The 18,092-nt window shown below is 55.9% G+C and overlaps 1 protein-coding gene across 1 annotated transcript in view; it reads right to left on the bottom strand.

Moving 5' to 3' along the window:
* Positions 1-3,792: 3,792 nt before the first annotated feature.
* The window catches only part of RBM19 (RNA binding motif protein 19), a 72,571-nt gene continuing 58,271 nt past the window's right edge, over positions 3,793-18,092 (bottom strand). Inside the window, exons 24-25 of the mRNA XM_050906833.1 lie at positions 13,915-14,028; positions 3,793-4,190 (exon numbers count right to left, since the gene is read on the bottom strand). Coding sequence (XP_050762790.1) covers positions 13,937-14,028 — 92 coding nt within the window. The 3' untranslated portion in view covers positions 3,793-4,190; positions 13,915-13,936. The remainder of the gene's footprint in view (positions 4,191-13,914; positions 14,029-18,092) is intronic.

Here is an 18,092-nt window from a genome sequence, read left to right as displayed (position 1 = left end):
CCGCATCCCTCCCTCCATCCATCCATCCATCCGTCCGCCAGGCGCCTCGGCTGCCTGATAAACCTCTAATGAACCTCCCAGCACTGCCTCTTCCCAAAGAATAAACCAACCCTGGCCCAGGCGGTTAATATTTAACTGAATAAGGGCCATAAATATGGAAAATGGGACTTTTAATTAAATAAGCAGCTTTTAAAAGGGCCCTTGGGCCGAAGAGGCTTTTGTTTAAATATGATTGATTTGACATGTCCTTTCCCTCCCGCTTTCCCGCGCTCTCTCCCTCTCCTGCTCGGTGCAGGGACGGGAAGCAGGCTGGTGCATCGCAGTCCTGCTGCGGGACCCGCCGCCCTGCCTGCACCCAGCCGAGCTGCCTGCTCCCCTGCCTGCTTCCCAAAAACCTGGCTGTGGCATCAAGACGCAGGTCTGGGAGCGTGGGAGCACCCAGGCAGGTACTCAGACAGGGACAGCCCTTCAGCTCATTACAGCTCATCTGATTTTTAAGATCTAAACGGGAGCAGGTTTCCCCCCGGCTGCTGAGCCCTCCTTACCCACCCCGGCTGGTGATACCCTGCCTTGCACCCCCCGGGGCAGGATCTGGCCTCTCCCATCCACACAACTACGTGTTTTTCCCCATGTAGGGCACAGCAGGTCCCTTACAGAGGTGATGGAGGGGAAACTGAGGCAGGGAGCAGGGAATGACCTGCCACGTCGGCAGCATGGCCAAGGGAAGGGACTTTGCCCAGTGCTTTGGGGCTGGATTCATCCCCCCAAATTTCAGCACACACACACGCACACAGACTTCGGCTGCAAACGTGCAGTAAAAACAGGTCTTAATAGCTTTGCTGTTCTTTGACATTTGGGTTTTACTCGCTGTAGCAAGCGGCACTAATTACTTCTTAGTTACCCAAGCATCGCAGTGCGACCGGAGCAGGGGGTTCACGGAGTGCCATGGGCTGCCGGTGGGCACTGGGATGTTTCCAGGCCTGGGAAGACCCTGGGGAGGTGTCGGGGCGTGGGTGGCCCTGCCCGGACCGGCAGCGTCACCCCACGCAGCAGGCAGCTGCCCTGGGCTGAACCGCTGGTGGTGACCAACCGTGTCCCCCCCGACCGCTGGGAGCATCTCCAGGCTGTCAGACTTGGCTCTGGCTCTGTAAGAAACAGGAGTGGGGTGAAGTAACGGGAGGCTGAAGGTCAGAAATTATTGGGAAAAGACGGGAAGACTGGGAAAAGGACCAAGCAGGATTGTTGCTACGTCACGGTATAAACCCGAGCTGCGCCTACATCTGCAGGAGAGGATGCAGCATCTGTCCCTGGCTTGACCAGGGCACAGAGAAGATGGAAAGGCACCGAGAGCAAAAATGATGTCCCCAAAACCGAATGGCCTCGGGGTGAGGGACAATTACACACCGGGAGAAGAGGCAGCCCAGGCTGGTGGCAGGTCCCAACCTGGGCAAACGCCGCAGCGAGGGTTGCTCTCAGCTGGTTCCTTCTGTGTATTTTCCACCCTTCTGTGTATTTTCCACCCATGGTTCTCCCCCATCCATCCCCCGTCAACGCCGCAGGCCTCAGGCTCCCTTCGCTCGGTGCAGCCATGGCAGGTTTCAGCCAAGAGAGCACACAGTTAATTATCTCCACAAACAACTCAAGGGAAGCAAAGTATTCCCTGGACCTGGACCTGTTGCTTCGATGTGATTTCACGAGCGAAGATGCGGAGATGGGGGAAAAAAACAGAGAGCACTAACTTGGAAAAGAGCTGGTTAGGCTTCACATCGCTTCTGGGTATCCTCAGACACGAAATGCCCACCCACAAGGTGCCCAGAAGGACGGCGTCCTCAGTCTGCAGTCAGACTGTGCTGCCGGTGGGACCTTCTCCCCCAGAAACCGCAGCGAAAACCCCTCGGGTTAGTTGGTGAGATCACCAACGCTTCAGGCAATCACAGCTTCTCCCTGGGTCTAAGCATCCCCAGTGGTGACACAACTTATGGATGGTGCCCGGGTCCAAAGTCTGCTCGATGCTGGGGTCACCAGAGATCTTTGGGAGCAGGCAGGACTAGCATCCATCGGCGGTGGCACGGGGAGAGCTGCTCTCCCCGCGGGTCCCTTCCAGGCACCCTGGTGTGACTCCAGGTCCTCTGCGACACACAAAACCCAGTGCAAAAGGACGGGCTTCTGCTTTCAGTTTGCCTGGAGACAAATTGAACTCTGCGTCTTAACCTCATGCTTTCAGCAGGTCACGCTTCCCTGTGGCATCTAGTCCGGGTTCCCCGTCTCAGATGTCATCCCCCAGCCAATATCCCCCCTGGAGGACAGCTTTCTCTGGAGCTGCCTTCCATCTGCAGTGACGTACCCTAATTCTTCATACACCTCGCTAAACGCCTTGTATTTTTCCCTTTAAAGCATGCAAGGCACTGCCTAGATTAATTAGTGATGAGCACACACGCTGCGCCCCTCCCATGGCACCGGGGCAGAACAACTCCTCTCCTCCGAAGCATCCTCAGGCACCTCCAGCTTTGGGTGCCCTCTCTAAGACACTGCAGAGTCCTAATTTTTCTCCCTCTGAAATCTGGGCACGTCTCAGCCCTGGTGCGCAGCTTTTGAACAGTGAAACATCAGTGAATCCTGGTGTTCCCTTGATCCTTGGTGCCTAAAATCACCTTCTCCGAGCCCTTCCCCTCTGGGTGCCAGTGCTGCCTTCCTGCTGGGAGGACAAGGGACTTTTCTGGAAGGGGCAGCTTGGGAGATGGAGCTGGGGGACAGACCCCCTTCCTGGACAGGGGTTTCCCGGCTCTGCCCCTCTCCTGCTAGAGCCAGCCGAGGATTTTAAGGTTTTCCTTTTAATGCCTGAACAACCTGTTTGAAAAGCAGAGCCCACACCCTTCCCAGCTGGCTCCCAGTTAAAGGAGATAGGAGAAATCTATGGCCCACGTTTGGGTCAGAAAGGGGTGTCCTGGATGTTCCCGAGTCACCAAGTCCATCACACGCGGTCCCCTGCTGCAGCTGCCGGCGTGAAACTCGGCGCTTGGTCCTTAGCAGCATGAGGGCATCGCTCCTCCGAGTCCCGCTGATCTCCGTGGATGCTGCGGATGCCGATGCTGAGGGGTCCCAAGAAATCCCACCCCAAACCACAGCTGAAACCCCAGGCCAGACTAACTGAAGTGCTGAGCCCCGACAGGGCATTTTTGTGGATTCCGGCTCAAATTAAGCTCACCTAAGAAAAACAATCCGGACACACAACCCGGAGAGATGCATTACTCCGGGAGGTCTGATGCCACAAGCAGATCTGAACACGGGGCTGCTCCTGGGGACACGAGGCAAAAGGCAGAGCCTGCCATGGCAGTGCAAAGACAGAGAAATTTTTTTTTTTAAAAGGTATGCGGTTCTCAAAAAAGGAAAAAAAAAAAAAGGCAAAAAAAAAAAGGCCCTGTGTTTGCAGCCAACACGTGTAATCTGTTGCAGTCCTTGTCAGACAAAACAGTTTTGCCGTAAGACAGCGATTCCCAGAGGGGAAAGGGGCGAAGTGAAAATACTTTATCAGCTGCGTACATATGTAAAGCGGTACCCTGGTTGAAAAGCAAAGCCTCTTTCCCTTTGAAAGCTGGGAAGGGAGAGACGGGAGGCGACTGCCTGAGAGCGGGGACAGAAATGACACAGGCACAAAGCCGAACGCAGCAAACCCCAGGCCTCCCTCCTAAAATATGCTTATCTCCCTATCAGACCAAAATAACTACCTAGCTGTGGCGAATATGCATTAAACAAACAAATCCAAACAAACCTGAGATGTGGCTCAGTTTGGAAAACTCTTAAAATATACGTGTGGTTTTTAATGTACAGAAATTATCATTTAATTCAGACGTTAAGAGCAGGTTCTGCTGGAGTCCCTGGGGTCAGCAGGGGAAGCGTCCGTCTCCCCAGGTTTCTGTGCCACCAGGCTGGGTGGTTTCTGAGATGAGGGGAATCACATCCCTGCCCGGATTTAAGAAGCAATCCTCGGGCAGGAGCCACCGGCAGACAAGGGCTCTTCCTCCCGCTCTGAATTCAAGGTCTGTTTAAAAGGGTGGGAATACCGAGACCTGGACACACGGCATAAATCAGCCCTCGGGTTCACAGGACGAGTGGACTCTGCTGGCAACAAGTGTGCTGGCTGCCGAGTCCCCAGCGGAGGCTTCTCCCTCTTCCATCCATCAGCGAGAGACCTGAGAAGATGGAAAAAACCCATTAATGCCACGTAGCAGCTCCCTGCCACCGCCGGCGAGACAGTGAGGGGGACTCGAGCACGCTGCTGCCAGGCTCGGGGGGGGACACGAAGTACCCGGCTCCATCCTGGGCACCGCCGGCTACTCCAGCGGGACGGAGAGCCCGGGGAGGGGATGAGATGCCGGGGCGCTTCCCATGAATACGGATGCACACAGGCAGGAGGGAGGTAAGAAACGGGATGGGGGGAGGAATCGGAGAAAAGAAAGGAGAGAAGGAGGAGAAGAAAGGGAAGGAGAAGAGGCGGCGGGGGGAGAGAGAAGGAGCACGCGCGCGTGCCCATCTGGGCGATGCATCACATTGAAATTGTCCCGCATTAAAAATTCACCAGCCAGTGAATTTTCAAGGGATTTGTAGTAATTAGATGACAAAATGCTGGCAAATCTCAGGCTTGCCAAAGATGTTACTCAGGGGTCAAAGACTCGACACTTTTGGCTGGGTAATTTGTAAGTGTCAATCACACTCAGCCATCAGAGAGAAAGGAGAGATCTAACGGCTGAATCCTAACAAAGTCCAAGGCTCCTGCCAGCCGTCGCCCTGCCTGCCGTCCCCCCGCCGCCCCCCTCCCGCCTCCCGCCGCCGCACTCGCTGCCGGGCGCGCGGGGCTCCAGGCACACCAGCTGAAACACAGAGCGGGGTGGGATGGTTTGTTTTTTTTTTTAATTTAAAAAAGAAACTTCCCAGTTTTCATTTTGCAGCCCCAATTTCAGGTGGGAGGAGCGCCTGCTCTAGTTTGCAGCTGCCTGGGGATGATGTGCCCGTCCTGTTTATCCTGCCGGGGGGGTTGGATGGTGAGCTGCGACCCTCCCGGGGCGAGCTCTCCGCAGCCCTGCATCACTTCTTCTGACACGTGCTTAAAATTGCTCCTGGGACAGTCTGTCCTCCTGTTTCCCGGGGCTTGCTTAGCCCAGGCTGACACACTGGGCTGGGTTCGGCTGAAAATGAAATTAAACCAGCTCCTGCCTGCAATCTGCCCGTTTCTGCCTCCTCATCAGGTGTTACGGAGCCTTTGAAGCCACCAGCAGCACCGCATGGGTTGTCTCTGCCTGCCGCGGCTCTGTCGAAATAACTTGGGTTAATTTAGACACGGGTGGGATGCTCCCAGCCCTGGGTGGTGGCGGGGGCAGCCGAGGGGGTGGCTGTGCCAGCAGAGCGGCTGGAGCGGGGTCCCGCTTCGGGCCGAGCCGGCGGCAGCAGCTCGTGCCGCACACCCGCCCGGAGCCTGGGGGAGAAAAGAAATTAAAAGGTTTTCTACTTCATCAGCTTAGAAATCAGACCACAAAATGCAAAATCAACGCTTTACGCAAAGCGTCATGAGAGATCTCTGCCCCGGCCATACGCTAAGTCTCCGGCGTGGAGCTCAGGCAGGGCTCAGCTTTGCTGAGGCTCGGCAGGAGGGATGAGGCTGAGCTTAAGCCCGGGCTTTGCTGCCGGGTTTCTCGGGGCAGGGTGGACCCCACAAAGTCAGGGTATGGCCCCACGGGGACGGCTGCCCAGAGACTTCGTGTATGGCCGGGACAGAGATCTCTCGCGGCGCTTTGGGTGAAGCTTTATTTTGCATTTTGTAGTCTGATTTCTAAGCTGATGAAGTAGAAAACCTTTGGGCTGATCAGAGGGCAACACCCAAGCACTTCTCCAGCCCCGTCAGCATCAGCGGGACGGCTGCTAACATGGGCTATGCTCAACTCCGAAAAGATTTTAGGTCACCAAACGCGGGAGAGGCAGGAGCATGATTTCCTCTCCATCTCTCGTGGCTTATAAAGCTGTCCTCATTACACCTCCTAAATCCCACCCCCGGTTTTGGGCCGTGAGGGACGGTTTAAGCTGCAGGGAAAGGACGCGGGGACGCAGCGAGGCTCCGGCCACCAGCTCTGCAGTGCTGCAGCTGCTGGGACATTGAGAGCACCCGTCATACCCCAAGGAAAAACACTCTGCACACCCCAAAACCACCTTCCAACACATTTAAATAAGCCAAGCCACAGGGAAAAAAAAAAAAAAAGAGAAGGTTTGTTTGCTCCATGCCACCCAGTGTGCTAAATTTTGCAAGCGTCCTCAATCCAGCGGCACGGGGAGGGGAGAGGTGGCGAGGGGGAGCGGAAGGACAGGAGGAAAATCGCCTTTGGCCAGAGTTGCTGCGGTTTATTGTGAATCCATTGCCATTCCTTGCTGTAGGACAGCGGGACTGTAATATCTGGTAACTCAGCCAAGTGGCAGCGTGGTGCTCTCCAGCCATTGCGCTGCCCTATATAAGGGAGCTAAGGGGACTGTAAAAGTGGCTGTACGTTTCTTCTCAATTTAAAAAGTCATTTAGCAGCTGCAAAACACCGCCTGGCAACAGCCGGCCCTCCAAGGGACATCCTTCCTTCAGCTACTCATCAACTGCGTTTTGAGCTTCTATTCTGCGTATTTAAATAGCCCAAATCACGGACCGAGATCTGCAGAGGTGCTCTTCCATTTTTTTCTTTATCTTAACTTTATCTAACATCATCTTAAGATGCTGCTAGGGGAACATTTGTTGGGAAGCAGCAGCTGATCTGCTGTAGGGAAGGACTCTGTGACCTCCCGAGCACCCGTCGCTGCTGCTCCGTCCGGCGTCTGGCACTCGGGTGCCGTCTCCCGCGAGCAGGGGGTGCCCGTGGGGCAGCGCCTCCTCCCCGTTGGAGCCTGCTGCCGGCAGACGAGGACCAACAGCCCACCTCACTGAGCCTGAACACAGCTCCTACCACTGCCTCGCTCGCTCTCGCAGGAGAAAATTAACCAGCAGACGAAGCAAAATCTGAATTTTAGTTGAGTGAACACAAAGAAAACCTTTTTTTCCCCCCAGATCACCTCTCCTGACACACGCTACAGACCTCCCTCTTACTTTCCTACTCTTATTCCCCTTGACAGGTAGCACCGCGTGCAATCGCTGTCCCAGCAGCTTTGCTAAGCCCTGAGCTGGGGACGTCACACATGGGGACGTGATGACACCGGCTCTGCACCCTCCGGTCCACGTGGGCTGCAGGGCAGAAGCGCTGGCAGGACGCATGGGCTGGGCACGCTAATGCCCATCAGCCCAGCATGGTCCCGGGGCTGGAAGAGAGAGCTGAGCCTAATTACGGACTGTGGAATGTAGGGATCCGGGCTCCTGCAGGTCCGAGCCTGGCTGCTGCTGCCCTGCGGCAGGGGAGGTCGGTCGCCGTCCCTTCTCCGGTCTCCCCGCTCTTGCGCTGGCATCGCTTTCCGTATTTCACTGATTCAGGTCACACCGTGCACACACCCGCCTCAGCCAACGTCTGTTCATATTCTCTCTGCCTCTCTTCCTAGCTCCAGTTTGGGGTGAAAGCCTCCCTTATTAGCCAATTTGGATACCTATTTACCGTGAATTACTGAGCCTGATTATTATTCATGAATGGCTAAGTCTGAAATCTCAAGCCCTGCCATGCAATTTCTCTCCCTCTCCAATGCATATATTTAGGGAAAACAGGAGGCAGCGTGTCTCAGTCACATGCAGCCGCGCTCCGGGGAAAGAAAAGCTGCACGCTGCCTCCTCGCTCTCCTGTTTTATTTCCCGCCGAGGAAGGTGGTGGTGGTGGAAGCTGGAAGGTGGTGGTGCCGAACGCTGGTCATGGTGCGACCCGGGGTAAGGTCCAGACATGCCGTAATATTAAGGAGAAGCTCGTGTTCCCCAGATCTCCAGCCAGCATCCCAGCCCATCCCCGCGGGTGGCTGCAGCCCGGGACGATGCCAGTTTGCTGCTGTCCCCTTCCATGATGGGGTCCAGCTACCAGGAGTCACCTTGGCTGTGGTTGAGCCTGGCTGATCCGTGGCAATCGGTTACTCAGCGGCGACTCATCCGATCCCTTAGACACAGTCAGAATATTTTAATGCTGGCTGCAGGGAAGGTAAAGGAGGTTTCCGTATGAGGCGGGGAAATGATGGGGCAGCAGCAGCAGCATCCCTTGGCTAATCCTCCGGCAGGGGAGAAGCAAACAGGGTTTGCAGTCGCGAAGGGCCGGTGGGAGGAGGAAGGGAGACAATTAGGAGCTGAAGAAAAGCAAGCCCCGACTGCCAGCTAAAGCAGGAGTTTGCAGCACACCTGCACACCCAGCAGGGAGCCGGGCTGCTCCCGGCAGGGATGCGGGAACGGGCACGGCGCACAGCTGCTTCCACCTGTAGGTCTGCACCGTGCTTTGCAAATGGGGAAACCGAGGCAGCGAGGGAAGGTCTCCGCGGGAGAGCATCACTCCACCAGCAGCATGCCCGCCTTCGCGCTGCTTCTTCCATCTCAAGGGAGCAGCAACCGAAGCACTGGTTTTTTTCAAGCCCAAACCCCTCCTGCGTGTTTCCTGCCACATCTTGCTCAGGAAGACAACTTCAAGCACGCACAGACACCACACTTACTGCCTCTGCGAGCAGACAAACAAAGCTGGTAGAGTTGCCGGGGAGAAGGGGATGGCTGCCAAGGCCAACAGGCAGACAGAAAGGCTTGAGATCCCAGAGCTCCTGCCTGGAGGTGGCAGCTGGGCTGGAAAGCAGCAAGCACAACACAGGGGGATGCGAGATCTTCCTGCAGCCCTGGCAAAGGGCTGGTGAATGGCATCTACGGTGCTTGCTGCGAAGAGACAGGCTTGCTTGGGCCTTCAGCGCTTCCCAGAGCCCCGCTCCGTGGGGCACGCCTCGGAGGAAGACTTTGCAAAGGCAAGACAGGACTAAAGGGAAGAGAAGAGCTGAAATTCGTGATCCAACGCTGTAGGCAGGACCAGTGCAATGGTGATGAAAAGAAACCACCCGTGGCTGGACAGAGGGATGGGGGCACGTTGTAAGCAGCAGCAATTCAAGCCTGCAGCTCGGAAAAACAATAGCTCGCAGAGCGGGATGCTACCCGCCTGTCCCTGCCTGTGCCGAGTCCCCTGCCTCCTCCCGTGGGACAGCAAGAAAAAGAACAGAGATCGTGGTCAAGAGTTTTCCAAAGGCGATGAGTCACTTTGAGCAATCAAAGAGGGCACCGGCGCACAGCCTGGCTCTGAGAGCAGCGGGAAGCATCGCTCGGCGGAGACACCCAGCCCTGGAAGCAGAGGGACTCGCAGCGCCCAGCAAAACCAGGGCCCGTTGGATAGTATCTCTGCCTCGACTTGCTTGCTGTCCCCTTAAGTAGATAACAGCCCACACAGGCCTCTGGCAACAGGCAGCAATAAAGTAAAGCTAGTTTTACATTAAAACCCGCTAACCCTCTAATTCAGTAAAAAGGCTGCATTTGAATAATATCCTAATCCAATTCCAGAGCCGGCCCCGGGGAGCGGGATACGGCGGGCGCCCGGGGAGCAGCCGCAGCTGTCTCAGCTCCTGCCGCGGTCCAGCTTGCCGGGGCCTCGGCCCAGATGAAGCCGTCGCAACCTGGCAAAAGCCCACCCGCCGGGGCAGCGGGCTTCAACCCGGGGTCTGCAGACCCCAAGGGGACCCTGCACCGCATCCCAGGGCTTGCAGAAGACAGGACTGAGCAAAACCCACCAGTTTCAGTTCTCCGATGGCGTGAACACGTACCTTGCACAAGCCCAGAGAGACCCCCCCCCGAGCTCATCTGCTGGAGCCCAGAAGAAGCCGTGCAGCCCCCAGGATGGCCATATCTCCAGCTCTCACCCACAGAGCGATGGGTGATGACCTGGCCAGGGGCAGAGGCTTGGAGCGGGCTGCTTGTCCCCTCTGCCATCAGCACAGCCTGGATACAACGCACCCACCCCAAAAAGAACACCCAGAAGAGATGAGCATCGCACCCTAAAAGTGCCCAGATCTCCCCAGGGAGCACAGGGTAGCCGAGGGGTGACCGGCACACACGGTGACACCAGCCCTGCCGTGTCAAGAGCCAGCAAAACGAGGGGACCAGGGCTACAGCTCATCATGGCCCAATTACAACAATTAGTGTGCAATCATTTGTTACAGATACAATCTTTCTAAAGAATAGTTACCGCTAAAAGCAACTATTATCAATCCCGAACAAAACAAGCGTATTGTGATGGTGTTCAGCTGGAGAAGTACTGCCAAGGTTAAGGACCGGTGGGAGACTATTTCCCAGGTTTAACTATGTGGACAGTTAAGACAGTTTGCATTATTTTATCATTAGGATTGTTTCAGATCGGGGAAAAAAAAAAAAGGCAGTGGGGAGTGATGGATTTCCTGCAGACCTACTTAGGCATTCATTTTAATTCAGGATAATTAGCAGGTATATGCTCGTTTTCAGAAAATTCCCGTTAAACCCGCTGTAATTTTAGGGGTGCAATGTGTGGGATTCTCAACACGTAACAAAGAAGTCGACTCTTTGCTTGCGGAGTAGGAATTAACTCAAACTGTTCTCCAGAGCTGCGATCAGCGCTTTCATAATTAATGTACGGGCATATATATCTGTATACACATACACAGCCCCCCCCGCACACATCAAACAGATTTCCTTGATACCAAATTGCCTGAAAAATTAACCAATGTCAAATTGCTCAACAAGATAAGTATCATTAAGGGAAAAAGAAAATCTTCATTATGTTTGAAGGTATGAAAAAAACCCAACCCCTCATGAATGTTTTCTAGCCTGTTTCCAGACCGGGAAATAACATGTTTTAAAACATATCAAAGGGTTAAATTAATTTTCATTAAAATTTAAATTTGAGAAGGCTCCCTCTCTTCTTTCCTCCCTCCTCCCCCTTTGAACATTTGATTGGCAACCATTTCATATTTCAATCTCAGCAGAACAAATTGAATTAGATGTTGAAACCAAACTCTGCTCTGTTCTCTAAAGCCTACATGCTCTGCTTGCGCTAATCCTTTTCGTCGCCGCTGCAGACCTCAGAGACGCTCAGCAAGAAACCTGCCCCACCACAAAAGACAATGAAGGGAGAAGGGAAAAAAAAAAAAAAAACAACTCAGGGAAAAAAAAAACAACTCAGGAAAAAAAACCCCCAGGAAAATCCAACCCTAACCTGCAACGCTACAAAGCTTCGCTTAAATCGTGTGCTGGGTGACACATGTGCCTGGAAGGGATCCTGCCCGGCTCCTCCATCCTCTGTGCCGGCTGTCAGCCGTGTTGAGTGCTGTCGGTTGGTCCTTCACCCCTGGGATGCTAAAGCCCCGTTTCCCCGTGGTGACCTCCCCGGCGCAGAGCCGCCCCAGGACCATCGGCAGGTCCCGCCGCTGCTGCCCCCCGTGCCGGCGCAGATGGCAAAGGCAACAGGGAGCAGTGGAACGAGCAGGGACGGGAACGCCGCAGATCAACGCTGAGCAAAAAAAGGGAAAAAAAGATTTCCCCCCTCCCTGGTGAGCTCGTCACCATTTCAGCCGACTGCCTTTGACAGCACTGCTCTGACACCCGTGCCTCAGTTTACCCACCCGCCCACCGAGCGCAAACGCCTGCCTGCTGTAGGGCAGGGCGGCTGCGCTGGAGCTGTGGGAAGGGATGACCATTTTACACCGCAGCCCTGCTGAGGTCCCAAGGGGCACCCCTGAATTCTGGGGGTCTGTCCCCAGAGCCCCACAGCAGCAAAGCCCGGTGTTGGGGGCCCAGAAGCCGCTCAGAGGCAGCAGAAGGGCTCTTGAGCTGCGGCACAGTTTGGGGGACCGGCACAGGGTGTTACAGCTCTGGGCACTGAGCTGCAGCGCTCAGCCTCTTCCCGGGGATCTGCACAAAGAGCCGGGGAGCTGGGGAGCCTCCAGCCCGCCGGTGCCGAGCCCAGGGCCCCACGGGAGGACTGGTTTCGGGGAGGAGGTTTGCAGAGGAGCTGGGACAGGATGCACCCAAAAGCACCGGGCTTGCCTGGGCTCCGAGCAATGCTGTCTGTCCTGCCCCTCCTGTGCTGCTCCATCCCTCCCCACCTCCGTCCCTCCCCAGCTCCATCCTCGGGCTAGCTGCTGGAGAAGGTGTTAACAGCACGTACACCTGGAGGCATCCTTAAATCAGAGCTGCTCCAAGGGAACAAATGTTATCTCGAGGCCCCGGCACTTACTGCAGACGCACTGCATGAAGCAAGCAGTTATTTAACCCAGCTCGGATTATTCCTGCAGTCACGTAAGCACCTTCCCTTTCATCAGGAGGGCCCCAGTGCTGCGCTTGTGCCTGGCGCTTGTGGCAGCCTGGGAAGGCAGATGTATTAGCAGGGTTATTGGTCGGCTCCAGGCCCAGATGCGCTCGCTATTCAGGCGGCCGGCGGTGTTGTGGGTTGAACAAAAGTCCGGTAATAAGTAAGGTTATGAGCATCCCACTGCTAGGTGTATTGGGTACCGCCTCACAGCAATAGGCAGATATTGCTGAGAGGAAAACAGCCTCTCCGGCAGTAATGTGCATCGCACACACAAACACATGCCAGCGAGCGCGGGGCGGCTTCCCAGTGCTGATACACGGAGGACAGCCCCGGCTTCCCCCCGGCACAGTGGGCTCAGCGCCGCTTCGGACGCGTGCAGCGTGCAGCCCTAGCAGAACCCCGAAAACCAGGGGGCCCCTGGGCCACTTGGATGAGATTTAGGAACCGGCATAATTTCTGTGGCTGTAAAAATGGGAGCCAGAACGCGTCAAAATCATTCCCTTGGCGGTGCTGAGCAAACACAGCGTTGCTGGAGAAAGCGCCGCAGGGACTTTCTCCCCAGCATGAAGGATTTGTCAACCCAGCGCCCCGAGCCACCTCCCCGTGGGCAGCGCGCCAGCGCGATGCACTTGTTTCTCTTGGCCCTGCATGAGTTTCTCAGCACAGGACGGGGTTTCATCACCGTGGAGGTGGGTGGCAAGTCCCTCAGTGGATGGAAAAAGGGGGGCAGAGTGCAGTTCAAAGGGACCTAGGAGCCTCCCTGGTGTTTTTATTGCACTTCTCCGGATGCTGTGGCTGGTGAACAGGTTTCCTACCAGCAATCCAGGGTTTTCACCATGGCCACAAACACACGCAAAGGAGATCCATGAGCCTGTCTCACCTCTCTTGAACCCACACAGGGTTTGCTAGGTGGTCTCAAAAGGAGGTGGGGGGCTGGCTGAACTGCACGGTGTTTGATCACAGGGAGCTATTTAATCCTGGCTCCCTCCTGCCAACCTCTGCCATCCCACACTCTCCAGCCTCTAGAGATGCTAGTCCAAGAAGATACGCGCCAAGTAGGAGCGATGCCAGCCAGGACTCAAGACGGCATGAACCAGACCTTGGGGTGCACAGTGCCCTTCGAGGAAGTGAAGCCATGGAGACTGTGGGTGCTAGCAGGGAAAAGGCCTTTGCCAAACTATCTGTTTTGTGGTGGCAGCTGCAGGTTGGTCTCCAAACAGGCGCTTTTTTTTCTTTTGGCAGCCCATCTGTTCTCCCCCAACCACAGCGAGGGCCAATTCGCGACTCGGCAGCGATTTCTGCTGCAACAGCAATTCTGTTGGCTTCCCTCGTAGGAAAGCAAACACACTGCGGAGCACACAGAAACACAAGCAGTGCACGCACTCACTTCAACGCGGAGCCTAAACCGAGCCCAAATCTGGGCTGTACCCCCTGAGACCATGGCTATGAGCCTGCGGGGTGACAGGGAGGAGAGGCAGCAGGTGGGACCCCGGCTCGGGGGCTGCTGAGCCTTTGCAATGCCACCTTCTCCTCCTCCTGGCACTGCCGACCCTGCGGCAGCCCAAGGCATTTTGACCTTTAGGGTCAGCTGTGCCCGCCACGGCCCCACTGCCCCGGTACCCACCTCTCCAGACGCCAGGCAGCTGCTAGATGGCCTCGTCTTTGTTGCTCTCCTCCTCTTCCAGATGCTCCAGGATTTCATTCAAAACCTCCGATCGTTTTCTCTTCTTTGGGGAGTCTGTCCAGGGCCGGGTGGTAGCGAAGGGGATGCAGGAGAAGAAAAAAAGCAAAGATTACAACCCGGGCCCATGCAAAACTGCCTCCAGCTCATCTCCTGCTACCTCCAGCCCCCCTCATCCCCCTCCTGGGTAAAGCCCCTCAGCTGTCATTTCCTTCTCCTCACCAGCCAGGCCCTGGCAGGGCACCACGGCTGGAGGTGTGACTCCATAGCTACCACCCGTGCTTTGGTCCACAGGCTTTGCTGGAAGCAAATGGCCCCAGCGTCCAAACAGGCTCATTGGTGATGCCAACCCTTCCCGTTGACCCCAATTCACCCATCTCCAGTCCAAGAGTGGTCGCAAGACCAACCTAGACACCAGCCTTGGTTCAAAAAGGCTCTTGGCAGGACACAGACCCATCAGCATCCTTGCTGAGACGTAAGATCGCTGCCTGGCCCTGCAGCCCAGCCTGCATCTCCCACCTCAGCTGGCAATGGGTGAAGGCAAGAGGCTGGCTCTCCCCCGGCAGCTGGGGCAGCGATGTTCCTGCTTTGCTTCTCCTGCCCCACACCGACAGCACCGTCCTGCAACCCACCCCCCAGCACCGTCACGCTCCCGAAACTGCCGTGGGGCGCAGCACCGTGCACGCATCCCTCCCCCCAGATGCTACAGCCTGCGGGAGGGCGAGAAACCCCCGGGGGCTGCCAGCACCCGAGTGAGCATCCCGATCCCACATCACCGCCCGGTATCGGGAGTGACAAAGCCATTTGGTCCCTGCGCTGAGGCCAATGTCGGTGCTGCCTCCTCTCCATGGGGCAAGAAGTGCCCTCTCGGCAGGAGCTGCGGCGCAGCCCCCTCTCCCCCCGCTCTCTCCCCAGCCAGCGGCTCTCGCTTGCGAGCAGCACATGGAGAACAGCTGTTTAAATCCTGCTTTCAGACATCAAAAGCCTCGCCGGGTTTCTCAAACAAACAAACATACCATAGGACTAAAGAAAAGGTGTAAAATAAATAAATGGAACAAGCTGTGCATTTTCTTTTAGTATTACAGCTGCTGCGGGAGATAAACAACAAGTAAATGTCACAAAACATCAATACAGAAGAAATTAACCTGACAAAAGCTCACATCCCCCCCTCCGCCTCCCCCCCCAACTCCCAACAATTTTGCATTTCTGGAGTTCCCATCTAATGATTTTATTTTTCAATTAATTCCTTGACAGAGCGCCAGAACCCGCCTCCCTCCCCGCCGGGGGCTGCGGGGACGGGCAGGGGGACGGGGGTGCCAACGGCCCCCACTCCCCTCCCAGCACCCACCCCGCCGAGCTCAGGGGAGCCGAGGGGGGCTGCAAGGTGCCACCCCGAGACCCTCCAGCAGCTCTTCCCGGTTCAATCATCCAAAGGCACAAGGGACAACCCACGCCGGAGGAAGGTGCCAGCTCAGCGGTTCTCCCTCCCCTTTACTCTGCACTCCTGGCTCCCGCTCCCCTGGCCAGCCTCGCGCTCGGGGCTCGGAACTGGCATCAAACGTGGTCCCAGCTCCCACATCCATAGCAGGGAAGAGTTTGTCCCCCACCTATCACCCCTTCCCCACCAGACCCTGACGTGCCCCACGTGGAGAGCCCACACGGAGATGATGATGGGAGTTGCACGGCAGAGGGGATGCTGGATGTGGGATGCTGGACACGGGGTGCTGGGTGCTAAGGGAGCATCCCTAAGCAGTGCGGTGCACCCAGGGGACCTGCCACGGTGTGGGCAGGGGGCTGGCAGGGCAAATGGCCCCCACCGCGTGTTCCAGATTCACCAGCTCGGCTGCGGCACTGCTGGGGAGCACCGGGAGCATCCCCCCATCTGCCTAACAAGGAGGAAAAACGGGGAAAAAAACCCCAGGAGGGTGGGGAACCGAATTGGTTCAACTTCCGTTCTGCCGCTCCAAGCTGGTTAAGGTTTGCCCGCTAACGATCCCATTTGCTTCTTTAAACAATAGCCAAAGCCGGCGGGGGTGGGCCGAGAGGGGGATTACCACGGGATTAGAATGTGGCAGGGTTGCGGATGCCACGCTAATCCTGCAGGGTTTTACTCTCCGGCTACGGCATGTGTTTGCATTAGTTACAGATGCTCTCTAAAGAAAAAAAAAAAAAAAAAATTCTAAAAAAAAAAAAAAAAAGAAGAAGAAAGGAGAAAAAAGGAAGCCCAAAAGGCTGGGAGGTGAGGGCGAGCGCGGCGGCTCTGTAACACAGCCGAGAGGTAAAAGGAGCAGCCTGGGGGTCTGCGGCCAACGGAGGAGCAACCTGGGAAAGGTGATGGGGATGGGGAAGACTCTTCCCACCCAGCCGGGAAGGGCACAAGGATCGGGTCCAGAGCGGAGCGTACCTTCCCCTGCAAACCCTCCGCTTCCAGCACACAACTGTAAATAACCAGAGGCGAGCCGCAGTGGGGCTCCGCTGCTTTACACCCACCCGCAGCGCTCTGCTGAGACCGGGGGCCTCGCTGGAAACGCTCTCACAACTGAAATACAAGCCAGACCCCCTCCTCACGCATCTCTCTCATTCGTCCGCCCCACAGCCTCCGTATGCCCTCTTTCCACCCCATCCTTCCTATAAAAAAAAAACCTCCACAAGTCATTCCTTCCCCTTCCCGCGTCTCGCGCAAAATTCCCCATCTGTCAATTTAATTCTTTGATCGATGGGAAAGAGCAGGAAAAAACGGCCCAGCACAGCTGGCTTCCCAAGTTAGCCCTGGCAGGATACCGCCAGCCCCGCTGGTGACGGCTGAGTGCAATGTTTGTGAAGCACAGAGAACACAAGTCAATAGTAATTTAGCTGGATTGGGAGCAAGTACCTTCCCTGCACGGACTGCGAGCTCCAGGGAGAGAGGGAGCGCGCGCACGCTGAGGGTATCGCCGCCTTGCTCACAAATCTTCCCCCAGCGAGGCTTGCCAGGATGGAGCCGCACCGGCAACCGTCGCCCCGTGCCGGGCAAGTGAGGGAAGAAAAGGGGGATCGAGCTGTTCACAGACCTTTTGTGGGCTGCAGTTAGGTGATCGCGGGGATGCAGGAGACGTGCAGGTCTGCACGGGGGGTCTGGATGCGACCCTGGACCGTTCCCTCCTGCACAGGGCACAGATCCAGATCTGCCCCTCGCCCCTGGCAAATTCAGCTGCAGGGCATTGGGATCCCTTCGTCACTGTTTCGGTGGAACCAAAATACTCTCCCTGCTGGTTTCAAAGACGTCAGTGATCCTTGTTTTCCAAAGGGAGGATTCCCCCCCCAAATGAGGGCCAAGATGCTGCTGGTGGCAGGGTTTGTGCATCCCTCACTGCCCTGATGTAGCGTTTGCCACGACCCTGCTCCACGTTATGGGCTGGATTAGAGGCCGCAAGGGCAACCGTTGGCCAACCTGGCCTGGCTTCTCCTTACCACGTTACAGCAGGTAAGTCTCTTTATCCACAGCAGCATCAAATCCTCCCCTGTCGCTGGCCAAGCTCTCAGGCTCTCCAGCCACCTTGCAGCAGCGGGTCCCACGAATTAATAACACATGGTGTGGTGCAATTAAAACTCAAAGAAAGTGTTTTGGTTTTTTTCTAATATAAGACCCTTCTGCCTCAAGACGAAGAGAAGGTACACTCAGAAATGAGCAAAAAGACTTAAACCTCTTACAGACTGTGCTCGGAGGCAGGAGAGCAAGCGCGGGGTGTAGTGCTGCAGTCCCAGCCGTCAGGGCTGGGCCGTGGCTTCACTCCTGACAGCATTACTGAAACCATCTCTGGCAGCCGGTGACCACTTCTGGGGGCCTCACTTTCCCCTGGAACATTACAAAGACTCTGAACAAGCCATAAAGAATGACCTGAAAACTACACGAAATGGGAAGGAAGCCTATTCCATTTTATTGCATCTATTACACCTATTGAAAAGATGGCTCAGAAGTGGCTTGATTGCCATGACAAACGCCTACACGGAGAAAAGATTTAGGAGACCAGACCTCTCTTTAACCTGACAAATAACAGCAGAGTGAGACCCAGGAACTAGAAGCCAAATCTCTATAAATGGTGTCTAGAAATAAGGTGCCTAATTGTAGCACAGAGAAGTCA

The sequence above is a fragment of the Gymnogyps californianus genome, chromosome 16, assembly GCF_018139145.2.
Source record: "Gymnogyps californianus isolate 813 chromosome 16, ASM1813914v2, whole genome shotgun sequence".
Lineage (NCBI taxonomy): Eukaryota > Metazoa > Chordata > Aves > Accipitriformes > Cathartidae > Gymnogyps > Gymnogyps californianus.
The sequence above is the reverse complement of the archived record's forward strand: the minus strand, read 5'-3'. Positions and strand labels throughout refer to the sequence as shown.